This window comes from Macrotis lagotis, chromosome X, assembly GCF_037893015.1.
Source record: "Macrotis lagotis isolate mMagLag1 chromosome X, bilby.v1.9.chrom.fasta, whole genome shotgun sequence".
NCBI classification, from domain to species: Eukaryota; Metazoa; Chordata; class Mammalia; order Peramelemorphia; family Peramelidae; genus Macrotis; species Macrotis lagotis.
In genome coordinates, this window is record NC_133666.1 from 305,417,797 (window position 1) to 305,435,083 (window position 17,287).

Consider the following 17,287-nt stretch of genomic DNA (forward strand, 5'->3'; position numbering starts at 1 on the left):
CAGATTTGAACTCAGATCCTCCTGATTCTAGGCCTGGAATTCTATCCACGGTGCCATCTAACTGAGTCTCAGGAAAGCATATATTTAGTCAACTTCTCAGTGTTTTACCCCAAGACAATTTGCCCTCTAGACCTTTAGGAAGATCCTCCTTCCTCATCTTCCCTCTCAGAATGCCTAGCTTTCTTCAAGTTTTTTTTCCCAAATGTATCTACCATTGGGAAACCTTTCCGATTCTCCTCAAATTATCTCATTTTTATTTATCTGTGTAGATGTTGTATCTTCCTCAGGATCCTGTAAACTCCATGAGGGCCTGAGACTGTTTAGTTTTTGTTTTTGTTGGCCCAGGCCTTCGTATGTAGTAGCTATTTGCTGAATTGACCTAGAGGGATGGAGAGCCCTGAAAGGCAGGGATATGGACAGGCCAGGACAAAAGTGGAGTGTGTAAAGTTTGTGCCTCCCATAGAGGTTAAATAACCACTAGAGAGATTGAGTACAGATTTTAACTCAGAACAACAGACAAATAAACAGTGTAATGTAGTGAAATAGAAGGCAACTAGGTGACTCAGTGGATAGAGTGCTGGCCCTGTAGTCAGAAAGTCTTGAATTCAAACCAGGCCTCAGATACTTACTAACTGTGTGATCCCAGGCAAATTTGTCTTAATCCATTGGAGAAAGAAATGGCAAACTACTCTAGTATCTCTGTCAAGAAAACATCATAGACAGTCCCTGGGGTCACTAAGAGTTGTATACACAAGAACAGCAGTGTAGTAGAAAGAGCCATAGAAGTGAAATACAGTGAGTTGGACTCTAGTTCTGGCTCATTTAGTAACTGGATGTGTGGTGCTGGGTCAAATTCTAAGTTGTTCTTCTCTCTAAAAAAGAGATGTCCTCATCTGTAAAATCAGAGGGTTTGGGAGAAATGATCCAGAAGGAACAAGAACTCTGGCATTTTTAATCCCAATTTCACCAGAAGGAAGGCTTACTTTTAACACCTAGTTAGTAATTCATGGAACTGTAACAGAAACAGAGGGGGCAAAGTAAGGGGCAAAGGAAAGACTTCTTAGCACCAAGGAGACAGTTAAGGGCCAAAGTGATGTCTACAAGACTAGTATAGGGCAGTAGTTCTAAAACTTTTTGATCCCAGAATCCTTTGGCAATCTTGAAAGTTATTGAAGTCCATAAAGAGCTTTCACTTAGGTGGGCTATCTCATCAGTATTTAATGAATTAGAAATTAAAACTGACCAATTAAAAATTCATTTAATTCATTTGAAATAGCAGTAAGAAACCTATTGTATGTTAACATAAAATTTTTAATGAGAAATAACTATATTTTCCAAAATTATAAAAAAATTTAGTGAGAATAGCATTTTTAAGTTTTTTCCCCAAATCTCTTCAATATATGGCTTAATAGAAGGGAACTGAACTCTCATATCTTCTGCATTCAGTCTGTTGTGAAGTTGTTTTGGTTAAAGTTTGTAAAGAAAATCTGACCTATTTAGTTGGAAAAGGGAAGATCATTTTAATGGGTAAATAATGAATAAGCATTATTATGAAAATAGTTTTGACCTTACCAATATCATGAAAGTATCAGTGACCCCCAGGGATCCTTGAACGACACTTGCAGAACCACTGAACTCAAGGGAGGGGGAGTTGGTGTTTGTACTCCTAACTTTAGGGGTCAGGGACCTGGACTCAACCTTTGTAGCATAATATACAAGTTGTTTATGGGTTTATCAGGGGAAGATTTCCCTATCCATTACAATCCTGTTAATTTTCCTCTTCTCAACTCTGACACAATTTAAGCACTTAAGGTCATTGAATTGAGAACTGGACAGAGAGTATGGAGTTCAATTTTTTTTTTTTTTAGGTTTTTGCAAGGCAAACGGGGTTAAGTGGCTTGCCCAAGGTCACACAGCTAGGTAATTATTAAGTGTCTGAGGCCACATTTGAACTCAGGTACTCCTGACTCCAGGGCGGGTGCTCTATCCACTGCACCGCCTAGCTGCCCCTGGAGTTCAATTTAGTCCAATTCCAGAACCAAGAGACTGAGGACAGAAAATCGGGTTAACCCAGGAAGCAAATGGTCAGGGTTGATTCTCCATTCCCCCACTCCCATAGTGCAACAACTACTTATTTCTTTTACACAAAAGAAATACTTATCACAAAAGACTCACAAATTTTCAGTGATAAAACTTAAGTAACAATCATTACAACTACTGAAATATTTCCTATTATTTTCTCCCAACTCCCATTCCTGGGTACCCAGGGTTCTCCTGATTACTGTCCCTCTTTCCTCCCTCTCTATGAAAACCTGATTTCAATTAATTATCTCTGGTATACATGTGCTCAGTGAATCTGATAAATTCATAAATTCATTCATCCTAATGTTCTCCTTTCTAGGGGAGCTTGCATCTTAATAGAAGATAATGCCTTAGCCAAAAAGAATGACTTTCTAATGGTGAAACAGTAGAATCACAGTCTTTTAGAGCTAGATGGGACCCTAGGGCTCCTACAAGTCAACTCTTTGCCTGATCAATAAACTCCTTCTATAGCAATTCCAACAGTTGTTACCCAACAGTGAAAAATTCAAAAACAAGGATTAATTAGACACAGTAAAATATAGTAGGAAAAAAACAGTGGACCAGAAATCAGGCTACCTGGGCAGTAATCCAAGTACTAACCTTAACTTACTGTCTGACCTTGGGAGCAAATTACCTTAATATCTCTGAGCTTCAGTTTTCTCATCAGTAAAATGAAGAAATTGGATTGGATATCTGCACTCTTATGGTCGTTTCACCTTTTTATCATCATCATCACCAAGTACCACTAATGAGCACATAAGCCCAAGTCCTAGGAGTGGAAGCAACTCCCCCCCTCAACACACACACAGACCACCAATCCTGCTTCATTTCTAGCTCCCTCCCACCCCAGCCATCATCCTGGGGAGCAACCCCTATGGAGAGGCATTGTAAGAGTTTAACACAAGTAAATGCTATAATTCTCTCAGTAGAAATGGCATAAAAGAGGAGGCATTATTATCTGCTTTGCTACAGCTCCCTAAGAATGATGGGACTTATCCAACTGGTTCAAAGTGAAATCACCCAAGTGTTGTCTTTCCCATTGGATTGTGGACTTCTTTTCAATTCCTATCCTTCTCATCACAGTATTTTTCATATAGGTTAAGTCCTTAATAAAGGGGCAGCTAGGTGGTACAAGCCAATAGATCACTGAGCCCAAAATCTGGAAAATTAAAAGTTCAAATCCAGCCTCAGGCACTTACTAGCTATGTGACCCTGGATAATACATTTAACCCCTATTTGTCTCAGTTCCTCTTCTGTAAAATGGGAGTACAATGGAGGAGGAAAAGGCAAACACTCCAGTATCTTTGCCAAGAAAATCCCATAGACAAAGGTCATGGGGTCACATAGAGGTGACATGCCTGAATTATTAAAAAAAACTTTAATATTTTTTCATTCATTCATTCATTGGCTCTAAAATTTTAGAGATTGGGTGGAAGCGAAAGGGTCTATATTATATGTTACCCCTTAAAACATCAGCCAAGGTAGTCACCTAGTTCAGTTGAACCTATGACTAGCCAAACCAAGGGAAAGGGTAGTCCTGAAGGGGCAGACACTTCCCTTGCCTCCAAATCTCCTCAGAGAGAGACTAGAGTCAGCTAGTACTTACAGGTGGATTTCAGAGGCCCTTCCAGAGCCTGCATTCTGAACACACTTTCTGCGTTTTCTCCTTTCATTTGTGTAAATGATGTGGTTCAAGAGAGGGCAGGCTGTGCTGTGCTCCTCTGTAGCAGGAAACAAAGTGCCTCTGAGTGTGAGTTCTTCGCAAGAGGGTGTTTTCCTGGCTTAGATTTAAATGTCTTTTTTTTTTTGTTTTGTTTTTGGTGGATTGCTACAGACTTGTCCTCAGAAGGAACACTGCTTGATCTGGTCCTGACTAGTTCTTTATGGAAAAAACAACAACCTATAATCAAAACTATCCTGAGGCACATCCTTCAGCACAGTGGCAAAGTGTGCTGGAGATGGGTGATGGTGATGGATGATGGTCCCAACAGAAGTTTAGGTAGTCTCAATCACTATTGACTAAGCAGGGGAACCTTCTGTGCAAGGGGAGCCCAGCAACAGGCAACGGCACCATGAGAAGTCAGTACAATTGAACAAACTAGAGGTGCAGGGTAAAGAGAGCTGAGTCAGAGGATCACCTTGAATTCTAGCTCTTCTCTTTTTCCCTGCATGCTCTTGGGCACTTCATTTTCATACAATGCAAACTGTATTGAGCTAAATGCATACAAAGAGAGTAGAAAACTCCTAGAGTTGTCTGGATAGGATGAGTTTCCATCCCAGGGACCATCAAGGGTTCCCAGAAGAGTTGGGTCATGGGTTGGGCCAGGAATGAAGAGAAAAATTGCAAAAGTAGGAAAATGGGAGGGACTGGGGCATAACTCATTCTAAGGATAAGATTATTCAGAAGTAAGAGAGAACAGGACTGACTGGGAATGGTGGGAAGTCCAGTTTGACTGGACAGCAACAGAAGAATATTGTGAGATAAATGAGAAGAGAGTTGAAGCCAGCTTGCAGAGGGTCTTGAATGCCAGACTAAAAGGTAATACTTTTTTCTAGATTATGAATTTAGAGGTAGAAGAAACTTTAAAGGTTGCCTAGTCCAATTCCCTTTTACAGATGAAGAAATGGAAGCCTAGAGAGATTAAAGGACTTGCCAATAGCTAGGTGGATTTTGTGGATTCCACAAATAACCTAGTATTCTGTTCCTTAAGCTAAAGATTCAGGGACATTGAGTGAGGAGCTACCTTTAGCTTCTTTCTTCCAGAGGAGAAATATGTTCAGTTAATGAAACATTTAAGATGCTGCTCAGGTACCCTGGAGCTGTCTCAGCAGGTTTCTGATCGTTCTTGAAATTTACCTAATGCTCAACGAAGCCACAAGTGATATAGTTTTTTTTTTAAAGTCTACTTACTAATAAGATAAATTCAAATGTGAACATGCTCCGATCCTTCAGATGCCTCTTCACTGCCACAAAGAGGAGGGAATCTATTGGAGCATCTGTCAGGACAGAAAGGGATTCCTAATGGGAGCAGAGACCTATGTGAGACAAGGAAAGGACCCTCCAAGCAGCAGTTATCCTGGGTGATTCCAAAAAGAGGTCAGCCCTCCTCCAATCCATCCCCAATTTAAGAGTTCCCAGTTAGGAAGAAGAGCCTCTAAGTGAATTCTGCATTAAAGCTGAAAGGCAAGTTCTGAATTTGAAAGAGCTGTGAATGAGGAACACCCCAGACTGATGATCACAGTTATGACTGCACTTTGTAGGTACTATATCAACATGTGTTAAATTAAATATAATTATATCCCTATAGACCCATATAACCCTCTGTTTTCACATCCATTATTTTATTTGATCCTCATAATCACTTAGAGAGGTAGATGAGGCAGGAAATGAATGAAACAAGACATTTACTTAGCTCATACTATGTGCCATGGCAATATTCATGGGAACATTATCTGCATTTAAGGCATGAGAAAATTCATGTAGACCATATGTTGGATGGATTAGAACCCTAACATTACCTTGGGATTCAGAAGACCTGGATTCCAGATTGGGTTGTGCTGTTTGTTAACTGTATGACCTATGAAAAATCACTTCTCTCTGTGCCTTGGTTTTCATCTACAAAATGAAGATAGAATTGGCTCCTATACCCTTTAGAGCTCTAAAATTCAATGATTGATTTGTCCAAGGTCACATTTTGACCTTATGGCTAGGTGGCTCCATAGCACAAAGCATACTAAGCCTGGAGTCAGGAAGACTCATTTTCCTGAGTTCAAATCTGGTCTCAGATATGTACTGTATGACCTTGGATAAGTCACTGTATACCATTTGCCTCAGTTTCCTCATCTACAAAATAAGCTGAAAAAGGAAATGGCAAACTGCTCCAGTATCTTTGCTAAGAAAACCCCAAATGGGTCCCGAGGAGGCAGACATGTCTGAAACAACTGAACAGCAACAATAACACTCTGACCAGTGAGTGACAATGTTGGACTAGGGGTCCTGGCTCCTAGCCTGATGTTCCCCCTATTGCACCACACCACTGACAACAGAAAGAAGACATTTGTCTTTGAGTTTTATGTGGACAAGACCTACTTCTGGGGTAAAAGAGAAACCACAGGGACACATACTTCCAGCAAAATCAATGCCCAAGTCAAACCATAGAAATAAATGACTGGACAGGCAAGGATTAAAGAAGCAGTATGAGTTTTTATTTCAGGGTTATCTCCCTCCACTCAGGCTAACCTTGGCCCAAATTATCTCCTAGTCTCCTGGATACCCCTTTACTTCAGCCTTCCCTGTTGGGGCTGTTTGGGCTGGTGGTTTTTGTTTAGAGAAGATTTAACATGTTTTTCTAAAACTGAAGCTTCCCCTTTGTGGGGAAGACAAGAGAAGTACAGAGGGTCCAGACATTGGCATTCTGATGCCACTTGAAGTATTCACATTAATAACTCAGTTCTACCCTGTAAGACATGGGAGCCCAGAAAGAAGAGGCATGAGTTCTTGGGTAGCTTCACCAGGACTTAGTGAACTTGGTAATTTTGGGGGATATATTATGATCATAAATCTATATGGTGACAGAGGTACAGAATAATAGATGAACATATAACTCTTTAAGGTTTATAAAACCCTTGGCAAATATTCTCACATTGAAATCGCTCAACACCTTACAAGGTATACTATAGAGTATGTGGATCTTCTAGATTCCAAGTCTGGTGCTCTTTCCACTCTTCCATGTGAGCAAACGGATCTCTTCCCTGCTTCCACAGCAATGATTGATTTTCTTGAAGAAATGCCTCCCCTTTCCCTTCAGATTCAAGCAGAACTCATATTCCCAAGGAGGCAGCATGGCCCGATGCAGTGTGTCCCCCAGGCATCCTATATTTCTGGGCTGAGAACTCACTGAGACCAATGACATGCTGAGGGAGCTGGGGCCAAGGACCCGATGTTCTTTTAAAAACAAGGACAGGAAGACCAGCCACCCCACAGGGAAGCTCTGAACCCCTGGGGGGGTCAGGGTCACATAATGCCTCTTTTCCTAAGAGCAGATGCACACAATTAAAACCCCGCTCATCATGGGTGAGGAACACAGAAACCTTGAAGAAAAACAAAACCCTTCTCAAAGAGGCACACTGGGAATGCGCTATGGCAGTCTTTCCTGCTTACCCTGCTATGCCAATCTTTCCCTCAGATTATAGGGTCAAGAACAACCAGTCAGGAACCAGGACATCTGGGACAGAAGAGCTAGCTCTGCTAATTTGACCTCAATTTCTCATCTATAACATAGGGATAACCCTATCTGAATCAGAAGTTCAATATGAATATGAAAGATAAATTAAAAACATCAAATATAAGGGGCTTATTATTATTATTAATTAGATTATTATTATTTTGAGGGGACCATGAGGAGGCAGAAGCTGGGGGTTCTACACCATGAATTCGGCAGTTAGAGAACTTTTTGCCATATCCCTGATTCTCCTCTGCTGCTTGACAATGCTAATTTTATCCAAGAAATTAAGTAAGGAATAAACTTCCAAGACCATGTAGCTGTCTAAAGCCTTCACAGGCTGAAGAAAAAAAAAACCCTTGTTAGAGATTTCTTAAAAGACAGTGTGCATCTGAGCAATCAAAACAATACCTTGAACAATCATACAAGGTGTCCCTAAATTTTAAGTGCAGTTTTTAAGCTTTGCCAGCTTCAAGAAAGAGTTATCAAGGAGAAAATCTGGAAACTTTCATCTTTAAGAGCTTAAAACTACATCTAAGACTTTAGGAATACTCTGTATAGTTTTCTTTGGTTCTTTTTTAAGGTCTTTATTTTCTCTTCCTCCCACATCTTCCTCATGGGAGGGATGAGGAGGGGAAAGGGAAACCTTTATAAAGGGAAAACCTTTATAACAAATGAGTCAACAAGGAGGCACAGCAAATAGAGTATTGGTCCTGGAGACAGAAAGATCTGAGTTCAAATCTGACCCCAAACACTTATCAGCTATGTGACCAAGAGCAAGTCACTTTACCTCTGTCTGCCTCAGTTTTCTCATCTGTAAGTGGGAATACTAATATCACCTACCTCCTAGGGTTGTTGTGAGTGTCAAATGAGATAATAATTATAAAGTGCTTAGCAACATAACCAGCACACGGTAGTTATTGTATAAATACTAGCTTTTATTGTTGTTGTTATTATTATTATTATTATTAGAGTGAAACAAAGCAAACTCCCATGTTCATCAGTGGTGAAACTAGGACAGGAACCTGGATTGCCCTTATCCGAGGTCAAACCAGGGCTACCGCTCCAGTGGCACACTGTGTCCTTATTGCAATGCATTATTTTGATCAACCCCAAGATACAACAAGCTAGTGCATGCCAAAGTCAAGAGTGGCAGAAATTCCCTTGACTTCTGTGCTCGGTGCAAGCTTATCTGGAACTCTAAGCTAATGTTTTGGAGTAGGTGTCCCAAGGAAATGAGAGATGATTGAAAGCCCTGAAAGGCAGCAAGAGGAAAGCAGGGTGTGTGTGTGTGTGTGTGTGTGTGTGTGTGTGTCTGTGTGTGTTTATGTGTGTGTGTGTGTGTATATGAGCATTTTGACAAAATCCCCACAGACTGTTTGGACAGATGGCCTGGCTGCATTGAAAGAAAGGGAGTTAAAAAGGACCTAGGTATAGTTAAGGAAGTTACAAAAATGATAGAATCTCATGATCTACTCATTTAGACTTTCAGAGGTCTATGGTTCTTCTGCAAGGGTGGCCACTGGTTAGGCTGGATGGCCTCTCATCCAATAGGATCTTCCTTCTAAACCAAACTCCCAATTTAGAGAACTAACAGGACTCTGGGTCTCAGAGATCCTCCAACTGAAGGTAGATTATATTATTCAAATGCTTTGAGTATTGAAAGACTGGATGGAAATGGGGGCAGGAGTAGGGAAGGGCTAGCCTTTGGCAAAGAACCCTGGGAAGTAAATGGTCCAACAGAAAGAGACCTGGGTGGAGATGCAGGAGTCCTGGGTCCCAGTCCCAGTCCCAGTCCCAGTCCCAGTCCCAGTACCAGTTATGCTCCTAACTGTGACCTCAGGAAAGTCTCTACTCTGAGACTCGATCATCTAGAATAATCTCCAAGGTTCCTTCCAGCTCTGATATTCTATAAACCTACCTGAGTGATCTTGAGAGTTTCCTTGCTATCCCTCAGGGCTAAGTATTCAGTTTGAGAATGAGTCTGCACTCAATTCTTTACTTCTTCTCTATTCCCTTCTCATTACTTGGTCATCAGGTTCTGCCCCATTTGTCGAAGGTAGGTCCAGGAACAAGAAGAGTTAATTCAATTGCAATGAGCTCAGAGGGCAAGGGCTATGTTGCTTTTAATTTGTGTTTTCCAAGTGCCGTGCATAGAGGAGGTGCTTTAAAATAATTTGTTAAATTGAATTTGATTGCCTTGGTGAAAAGGTTTGTCTGTTTACCATAAAGTTATGGAATTATCTAAGTTCCATTCTATAGAGTCATAGAAAATTGTAACTGGAAGAGACTTTAGAAATCATCTTGTTCAGTGCTTACATATTTTGTTAACTAGACTGTCATGTCATGCAAAAAGGTTTAAAAAAACCCCTGATTTTTTCTTATCCTTTCAATTTATAGATGAGAAAATATACCCAGAGTGACTTACCCACGTTTATACCACTAGTTAATAAAATCTAGACTTGAATTTTTGTCTACTGACTCCAAGTTCAAGTCTTTTTAATTGTCCAGTCTTATAGGATCAAAATTCAGAAAAGAACTCAGAGCCATTTCTCATACTATTCAGACATCTACCTGCCTAAAATTCAGATTGACCAGAACAGATGACCTCTTTAGATCCCATTTAGTCAAAAACATCCTGCTTTCTAGGTATGATTTCAGAGGCCCCAGGAAGGACCTTTATAAGGTCCCTAGTGTTCTGGGAGGAAAGAATTAAACATCATAATTTTAGTAGAACCATTTAGGAGCTCAAGAATTATTTTACCCAACCCCTCCTTTTACAGATAAGGAAACTAAAGCCAGAGAGGGGAATTGACTTGCCTGAGGTCACACAGTGAACCAGAAGCCAGGACTCTTATCTTGGAAGTCCAGTATTCTCCTCTAATAAAGGCTGAATGCAAACTCCTCCAACCCTCTTAAGAGTCAAGAGATGGCTAAGTTATAGAGAAGGTCATGGATGTGAAGTGCTCAGGTAATCCTCTCTAGCACCTCTAAATATTCCCATGCCCTTCTCTAACCCCCCAGACCCAGAGCATCCCCAGTACCTTGTGAGAATAATGCTGATCCACAATCCTTGCCAATCCAAAGTCACCAATCTTCAGCACGAGGTCTTCTGTGCTGATGAAGATGTTGGCTGGTTTCAGGTCCCTATGCAACACATTGGCAGAGTGGATATACTTGAGCCCACGAAGCAGTTGGTACATGAAGAGTTTGGCATGTTCTTCGGCCAGTGTGCCCTGCTCCAGTAAGCGAGCTAAGTCTGTCTCCATGTACTCCTGGACAATGTAGGCCATGTTGAACTTAAAAAGCTCTCCCTGAAGGTCAGCCCCCTTGGGTCCAAGGACCTCATACACCTTCACTATGTTGTCATGGTCCAGGCGGCGGATAATCTTAATTTCCCGTAGGGCATGCTTCATGCTCTGGGCATCACTCATAGCGATCTTCTTCACTGCCACCTTCCGGCAAGTCTGGTTATCTGTGGCAGAAAGCACTAGACCATTGACACCAAATCCCAGGGGTCGGAAGTCCACAAAGCGCCCACCAAGGTCATAGCCATACATGTTGGCAATGCAGTCACCCTTCTCGGCCATCATCAGCTCAGTGCTGTAGGGTTACTTGTGTGAGAGAGATGGGAGGGAGGGAGACCAAGCCCAAGTCAGTGTCTCCACTAACACTGCTCATCCCGACAAGTCAGGCATCTGGAAGAAGGTCCTATCTTGGGGACTTGCTGACCTCCTAATGTCAAGACCCAACAGGGGTGTATGTGTGCTAGTAATGGGACCAGGGAAAATAGTTTCAAATAAGATCAAGGAGAAGGCTCTTCCTCATTCTCAGCACTCTTTGTGTCCAAGCAGTTCAAAATCCTTTGAAATGGAGCATCTTGGTAGAAAGTACCAATGTATTTGTAAGGATGAACATCTATTCAGATAGCTTACCATCATTTAGTTGGGGCCTCTTTAACTCCAGTCTTTGAAATAAGAACTTCAAAAAGAGTCTCCTTTTAAATCCTTTGTTAATTTACAAATGAAGAGTTCCAGTGGAGAGGGTTCTCAGCTCTGCAATTCAAGGACTGTTTTGATGATATTTGAGGACTTAAGGTTTCAAAAATTTAGTGGGAATCCAGCCTTCCACTGCTTAATGGCTTCTTCCCTTGCTCCCCAAAATTCAAGGGGTTGACTGTCATATCCAGCTCTTGGTGCTTCCACCCATGTGTCCAAAGTAGGCAGAATGGCATAGATGGAGGATGCTGGAGAAAGTTCAGGCTATATTTCACATTGGAACTCGTGGACCAAATGCTGATCAAATCCTGGGATATTCAGCTTCTTTTCTATAGCTTCAGATGGGAACAGCTTAAGCAGCACCCTCTCTCACCTCTTCATGGGTGCTGCTCTCTTTCTGGTTCCCATTCCACTTCCAAATAGATCCAAGACTCTCTTAACTGCAGCATCTTTCAGACTGAGTCTCCCTGGAATAGCAACCCTGGGTAAATTTCCACACTCTGGCTTCTGACATCTTCCCACTTGCATGTCTTTTGTTAATCAGCCCAAATGTTATTTGATCCGTTGAGCAGGTTCAAACACTGCTCACTAGTGGAGTTTCTGGTATAGAGCAGGCAGTCTGGCTAACTCTGTTGCCTGTTCACAGCTCTTCTCCTGGAAGAAAGGAAAGATTGATTGATTTGATAAGACCATCAAATGGTAAGCCTTTTATGTAAATTCCTGTTCTCTGAAGGTTAACATGAGCAAAGCTGTAGGTGGGAACCATTAGCCCTGACCTTTTGGAAATTCATTAGTTATGCTCTTCAAACACACATATTATCAATGCTTCTCTGAAAGGAGGTAAAAAGTAACTCACTGTAGATAGAAGTCAAAGGAGCCACATCCCAGCTTTTCTCCTACACATTTTTCAATCTCCCTTCTTTTGCAAATATTTGAATGCCTAAAGAAATTATTTCCTCTAGACTGAGATCTCTTTTACTAAATTTTCTATTTAGATGGTATAAATATAGTTGCCATATTTGTATTACTATTAATAATAACAAAACAACCCTGAGAGATAGATGCTCTTACCAACTGAGCGAGGCAGAACTTAGGTGACCTGCCACAAAGCTATTAAGTTTATGAAGCTATATTTGAACTCTATTTTTTTCTGACTTCAGCCCAGGGTTTACTGACTGAATTTTATCCACTAAATTGAGAAAATCCTGTCACAACAAACAAGGCAGTCTTTTGTCAGTAACTTCCTCATCAGCCCACTTGGGCTGAGTACACCGAACACTCCTTTGCTTCTGCAGTGAGTTATAGTCTCTTTGGCTGTTAACTACATCTAAAAGGAACACAGCTGATCAGACCATCCTCAAAAATGAAGTCACCACTATCATCCCCCTGGTGGCAATTTGCTCAAATGGCAGATAAAATGGCTAGAAGGGAAAAACCTGTGGAAGGCTACCTGAACAGACTTGGATCTATAAAATAACAGCCAAGGTCATAGCTTCTAAAACATAAGCAGCTAACAAGCCTCATGGTAGTAGGGAGAAATCACATTCACCAGGTACCAGAAGGAATGAATATATCTTCAGGACAAAGGAAGGAAACAGGAGAAACATTTTGTTGGATAACCACCATGTGCTCACCTTGCAGGAATTTCTTAAAATAAATTCTTATAGTTGGGCAGAAGTTGCATGGAGACCATCTTTGATGAGCTCTTTTACCTCCAACTTTGTCAACCCACTCCCACTCAAATGAAATGAGTAGCAGCATCATTTTGAGAAATGCAAGAGGAGAAATAATCAAGCAAAACAGCAGTCAGCTCTTAATACTCTAAGATTAAGAGTAGGGAAAAGGAGCAAGGGGAGATACAAAAGGCAAGTAATTTTTTAAAAAGCATTTCTGTTGAAATTTCAAATGCATTTACATGTGAATATTGGGTAAATATATTCTAGAGATTCTTCTCAAAATAATAAACAATAATAACAAAGACAAAAATATAGGGATACAAAGATCTTTACTACTTTATAGGAAATAGTGCAAAAGTCATTAACTATACCTTTTTCCTGCAAGTGTCACTTTGACTGAGACATTGAAATTCCAAGCCAATTTACCTGGACCACATAGATGATTGCCAAGGCCATGATGGGAAATGAAAGAATTTCACTGAAATAACTCAGTGAGAGGGTTATGAGTCAATAAAATGAGAAGATCTAGACAGCAAGATAGGTCTTGACAAGCCTTGACAGGTCTTGATTAACTGCATAAGTGAGTCTTTTGTGTCTATCAAGATATGGGGTGGTCTTTCTACCCAAAGAATTGAAAAATGTGTTGATTAGCACACAAGCATATTGGCCTACGCCAGTCTCAAGAGAGGGACAACACTCTTTCCCTGTTCCACCCAGAGAGGAAGCAGCAACAACATTAATAACCAATAAGAGTTTTAGTAGAGAACTAGCAAGTGGATTCAGATATAGATGATGATGGAAGAGAATGGGGCTTTGGCAGATGATGGATCTGAAGGCCGAGTAGAGTAGAAATGGCAAGGGATCTTCTGGGACCATACCAAGGGAGACATATCTGGTGGAATCAAGAAGCAGTAAATCCCAGAAGGTTTCTGGGACACAGAGATATGAAAGGTCTCTTAGCCACAACACAATCTCATTGGAGACTGTCCAAGGAATTTTCACTTCCTCCACCCGCATGGGAGTCTGTGAAAGAGAATAAGTCTATCATTCAATTATCTGCTATTTATTTGACTGTTTTGTCCCATTTAGGTATCTTGTTATTTAATTTATGGATTACATCTGATTAGTTAGTAGAAAATTACTAGATGAGGGCTTTAGCTATATTTTCATTAACTATGATTATACAATATTCAAGCAGTTAAGGTGGTACAGTGTATAAAATGCCAGGCCTGGAGTCTGGAAGACTCATCTTCCTGAATTCAAATCTGGCTTCAGACACTTACAATCTGTGTGATCCTACTTGCCTCAGTTTCCTCATCTATAAAATGAAATAGAGAAGAAAATGGCAAATCACTCCACAATCTTTCCCAAGAAAATTCCAAATGGGTCATGAAGAGTTGGATGCGACTAAAAACAACTGAACAATAAAACAATCCAATATACTCCCCATCCCAAGCTTGTGGTAATGAGGGATTCTAGAGTCATATGGGATCCATGCTACATTTTTGTTGTCATAGTTAATTAGGAAACAGAACTAGAAGTAGCCTTAGACACAAGCTAGTTCAATTCTCACCTTTTATAGCTGAGAAAACTGGGGCTCAGGGAAGGTAAGTGATTTGCCAAGGGTTATGGATTTGAAACCAGATCTCAGGACTCAAATACAGTTCTTTCTAGTCAGAAAACTTTAGTGGCTCTCTATTGTCTATCAAATAAAGTAAAAATTGATGATTCTAGATTTGAAAGACTTTCATAGGTTGACTCCATTCCAACCTTCTTCATTATTAATCTTTTTCAATGTTCTACATTGAGGCAAAACTGTTCTATGTATCCCAGTACTGTTCTTCTCTCTCTCCTTCTCATTCCTAGAATGAATCAACCCCTAATTCCAATACCTCTACCCCCCCACCCCTTGATATTCCTTTTTTCAAGACTCAGCTTGAATGACACTTCTTCCATGTAACCTTCCTTCCTTGATTCAAATCTACTGTTCTACCCTCCTACACTCCCCATCCCAGTGAATATCCATGTGATCACAGATTTAGAGCTAGAAAGGGACTGTTCTATCCAACCCCCTCAATTTATAGATGAGGAAACTCAGACCCAAGGAAAGTAAATTCTTGCCCAAAGGCCACTGGTAGTGAGCACCAGAGGAAGGGTTTAAATGTAAGTCCTTAAATCCAAGAGAAAGTATTCTCTTCTTCCTCAGATATCTCATAAAATTTGTCTGAGTGTCTGCTTTATACCCATCTTTCTCTTCCTTTACTGTGGAGTTGTGTACATTTTTTATTCTTATTAGAGAGCAAGCTCCATGAGGGCAGGACTATGTTGTATCCCTTGCATCTATCATTTCAATTTCTTTGCACACAATAGGCACTTAGTAAATAAGTCTTTTTTAAGGTTTGTTTTTTGCAGGCAATGGAGAGTTAAGTGACTTGCCCAAGGTCACACAGCTAGGTAATCATTTAGAGTCTGAGGTCACATCTGAACACAGGTCCTCCTGACTCCAGGGCTGGTGCTCTAGCCACTGTCCCCCCAAAATAAGTCTTAAACAGAGTCAAATAACCCTTTGAGATACATAGTTTAAATATTATCATCCCATTTAACAGATGAGGAAACTGAGACTCAAGAGATACACTACGTACATGCTTAGCACACATCAAAGCTGTATCAAGAAGAACCTTTTTATTCCAAGACCAGGGCACAGTCCATTATAAGACACAGCTGTCTCTAATAATTTTACTTTCATTACGAATGAAAGAATTTTAAAAATTCAGAATGAGAGAAAGACCCTTGAGATCACCTAATTCCACCTCCTCATTTGATAGATAAATGAACTGAGGCTGAAGTGGGGTAAAGCCTTTGCCTAAACAAAACAGTAGCAAGCCAACAGCTAATTATTGACAGAGTCAGACCTAGAAACCCCGTTCCTGGCTGATAGCTCAGTACCTTTCTGCTCTAACCTGTTAATAAAGCCAATCTGGGAAGTCCCCAAACAGGAGAAGCCAGGAAGCTGATTGCTTTCCCATCAGCTTCTGTGTTGGGAATGGGAATCATCAGCCTAATCAGAGCTGACTTAATTCTTTAAGCATTGTTCTTGGCAGAGAAGGTAATTAAGTGTTTCAATTCCTGCTGATTCTGCCTCTCAACCAAGAAAGCCATAATTCAAGCCTTCTTCATTTTCCTAATTGGTGTCTCTGTCTCTCAGTAGCTCCCTTTCTCTAACCATTCTCATCATAACTGAAACAATTACATTCCTAGGGCCTAGGTCTGGCCTATCGCTCACACCTACTCAAAGACTTTCCATGGCTCCCCATTACCTCCTAGATAAAATACAGATTCCCTTTCCAGTCCAGTCACACTTACCTTTCACATATTCTGTTTCCTAGATACTCACTGTTCTGCTTCACACACTCTGCTTACTTTCTAGGAGACAGAGCTATGGGAGGTATCCCAGATATTTCTACAAAGGATTACCAGCTGTGCTCCAATTTTGCCCTCCTCTTTCCCATGGTTGTGTATTCAAGAATTATTGCTTACACCTAGAATATTCTTCCTCTTTGTCTTGGCCTGCTGAAATCCTTTCAGGGACCTAATTCAAGGCCAACTCCACCGGAAAGCTTTCCCTGATTTCTTATCTTTCTCTTGTCCCAGATCAAGGCAATTTCTTGGAGTTCTTTGTCTTAATTTAACTTATATCCTGGTCACATTTCACTCTGTATCACACTGTATACAAGTATTATTGCCCTCCCCCCAAGCCCTTTTCCCAACAATGAAACTGATGTTTTTCGTTTTTTTTAAAAAATATATATGTATCCCCAGAAACAATGACCCTAGCACCTTGTATGTACCAGGAAATGAGAAGGAAATATTTTTCAAATTGTTGAATTTTGCTGAGTGTTCAAAGGAGAGAAACTTAAACCTTCTGCCCTTCCCACTTTTGCCTGCTGTAAACAGAAGCAGAGAAATAAAAGCTACAGAAAAGGGAGCTGCCACAGAGATGTTATCAATAACAGATAAAGTAGGAAAGCACCAGCATCACAAGCCAGTCCAAAGCCACATACCTAGGAGATAGGATGGAGGGCAGATAAACTGCATATACAACTGCAAGACAATATTAGACATTATAAAACCAACCTACCAAACAAAACCCCTGAGACTCTTTCCTCCCTCTCCTTGGGATGAAACATCCCATTCTTTGAGGATGTGTGACTATATGTTCCTCACATGTGATGGTCAATAGTTTTAGCTGAAGCTTTTTGTTACAAGAAGCCCCTCCCAAAACTCCTCAATCTTAGTGCTTTCCCTCTGA

General features: G+C 40.7%; 1 protein-coding gene across 1 annotated transcript in view; it reads right to left on the minus strand.

Annotated features, from left to right (window-relative positions):
• Positions 1 to 17,287, minus strand: part of MAPK4 (mitogen-activated protein kinase 4) — a 227,751-nt gene that overhangs the window by 65,265 nt on the left and 145,199 nt on the right. The window contains exon 3 of the mRNA XM_074202705.1: positions 10,349 to 11,956. Within this exon, the coding sequence (XP_074058806.1) occupies positions 10,349 to 10,897 (549 nt within the window). The 5' untranslated portion in view covers positions 10,898 to 11,956. The remainder of the gene's footprint in view (positions 1 to 10,348; positions 11,957 to 17,287) is intronic.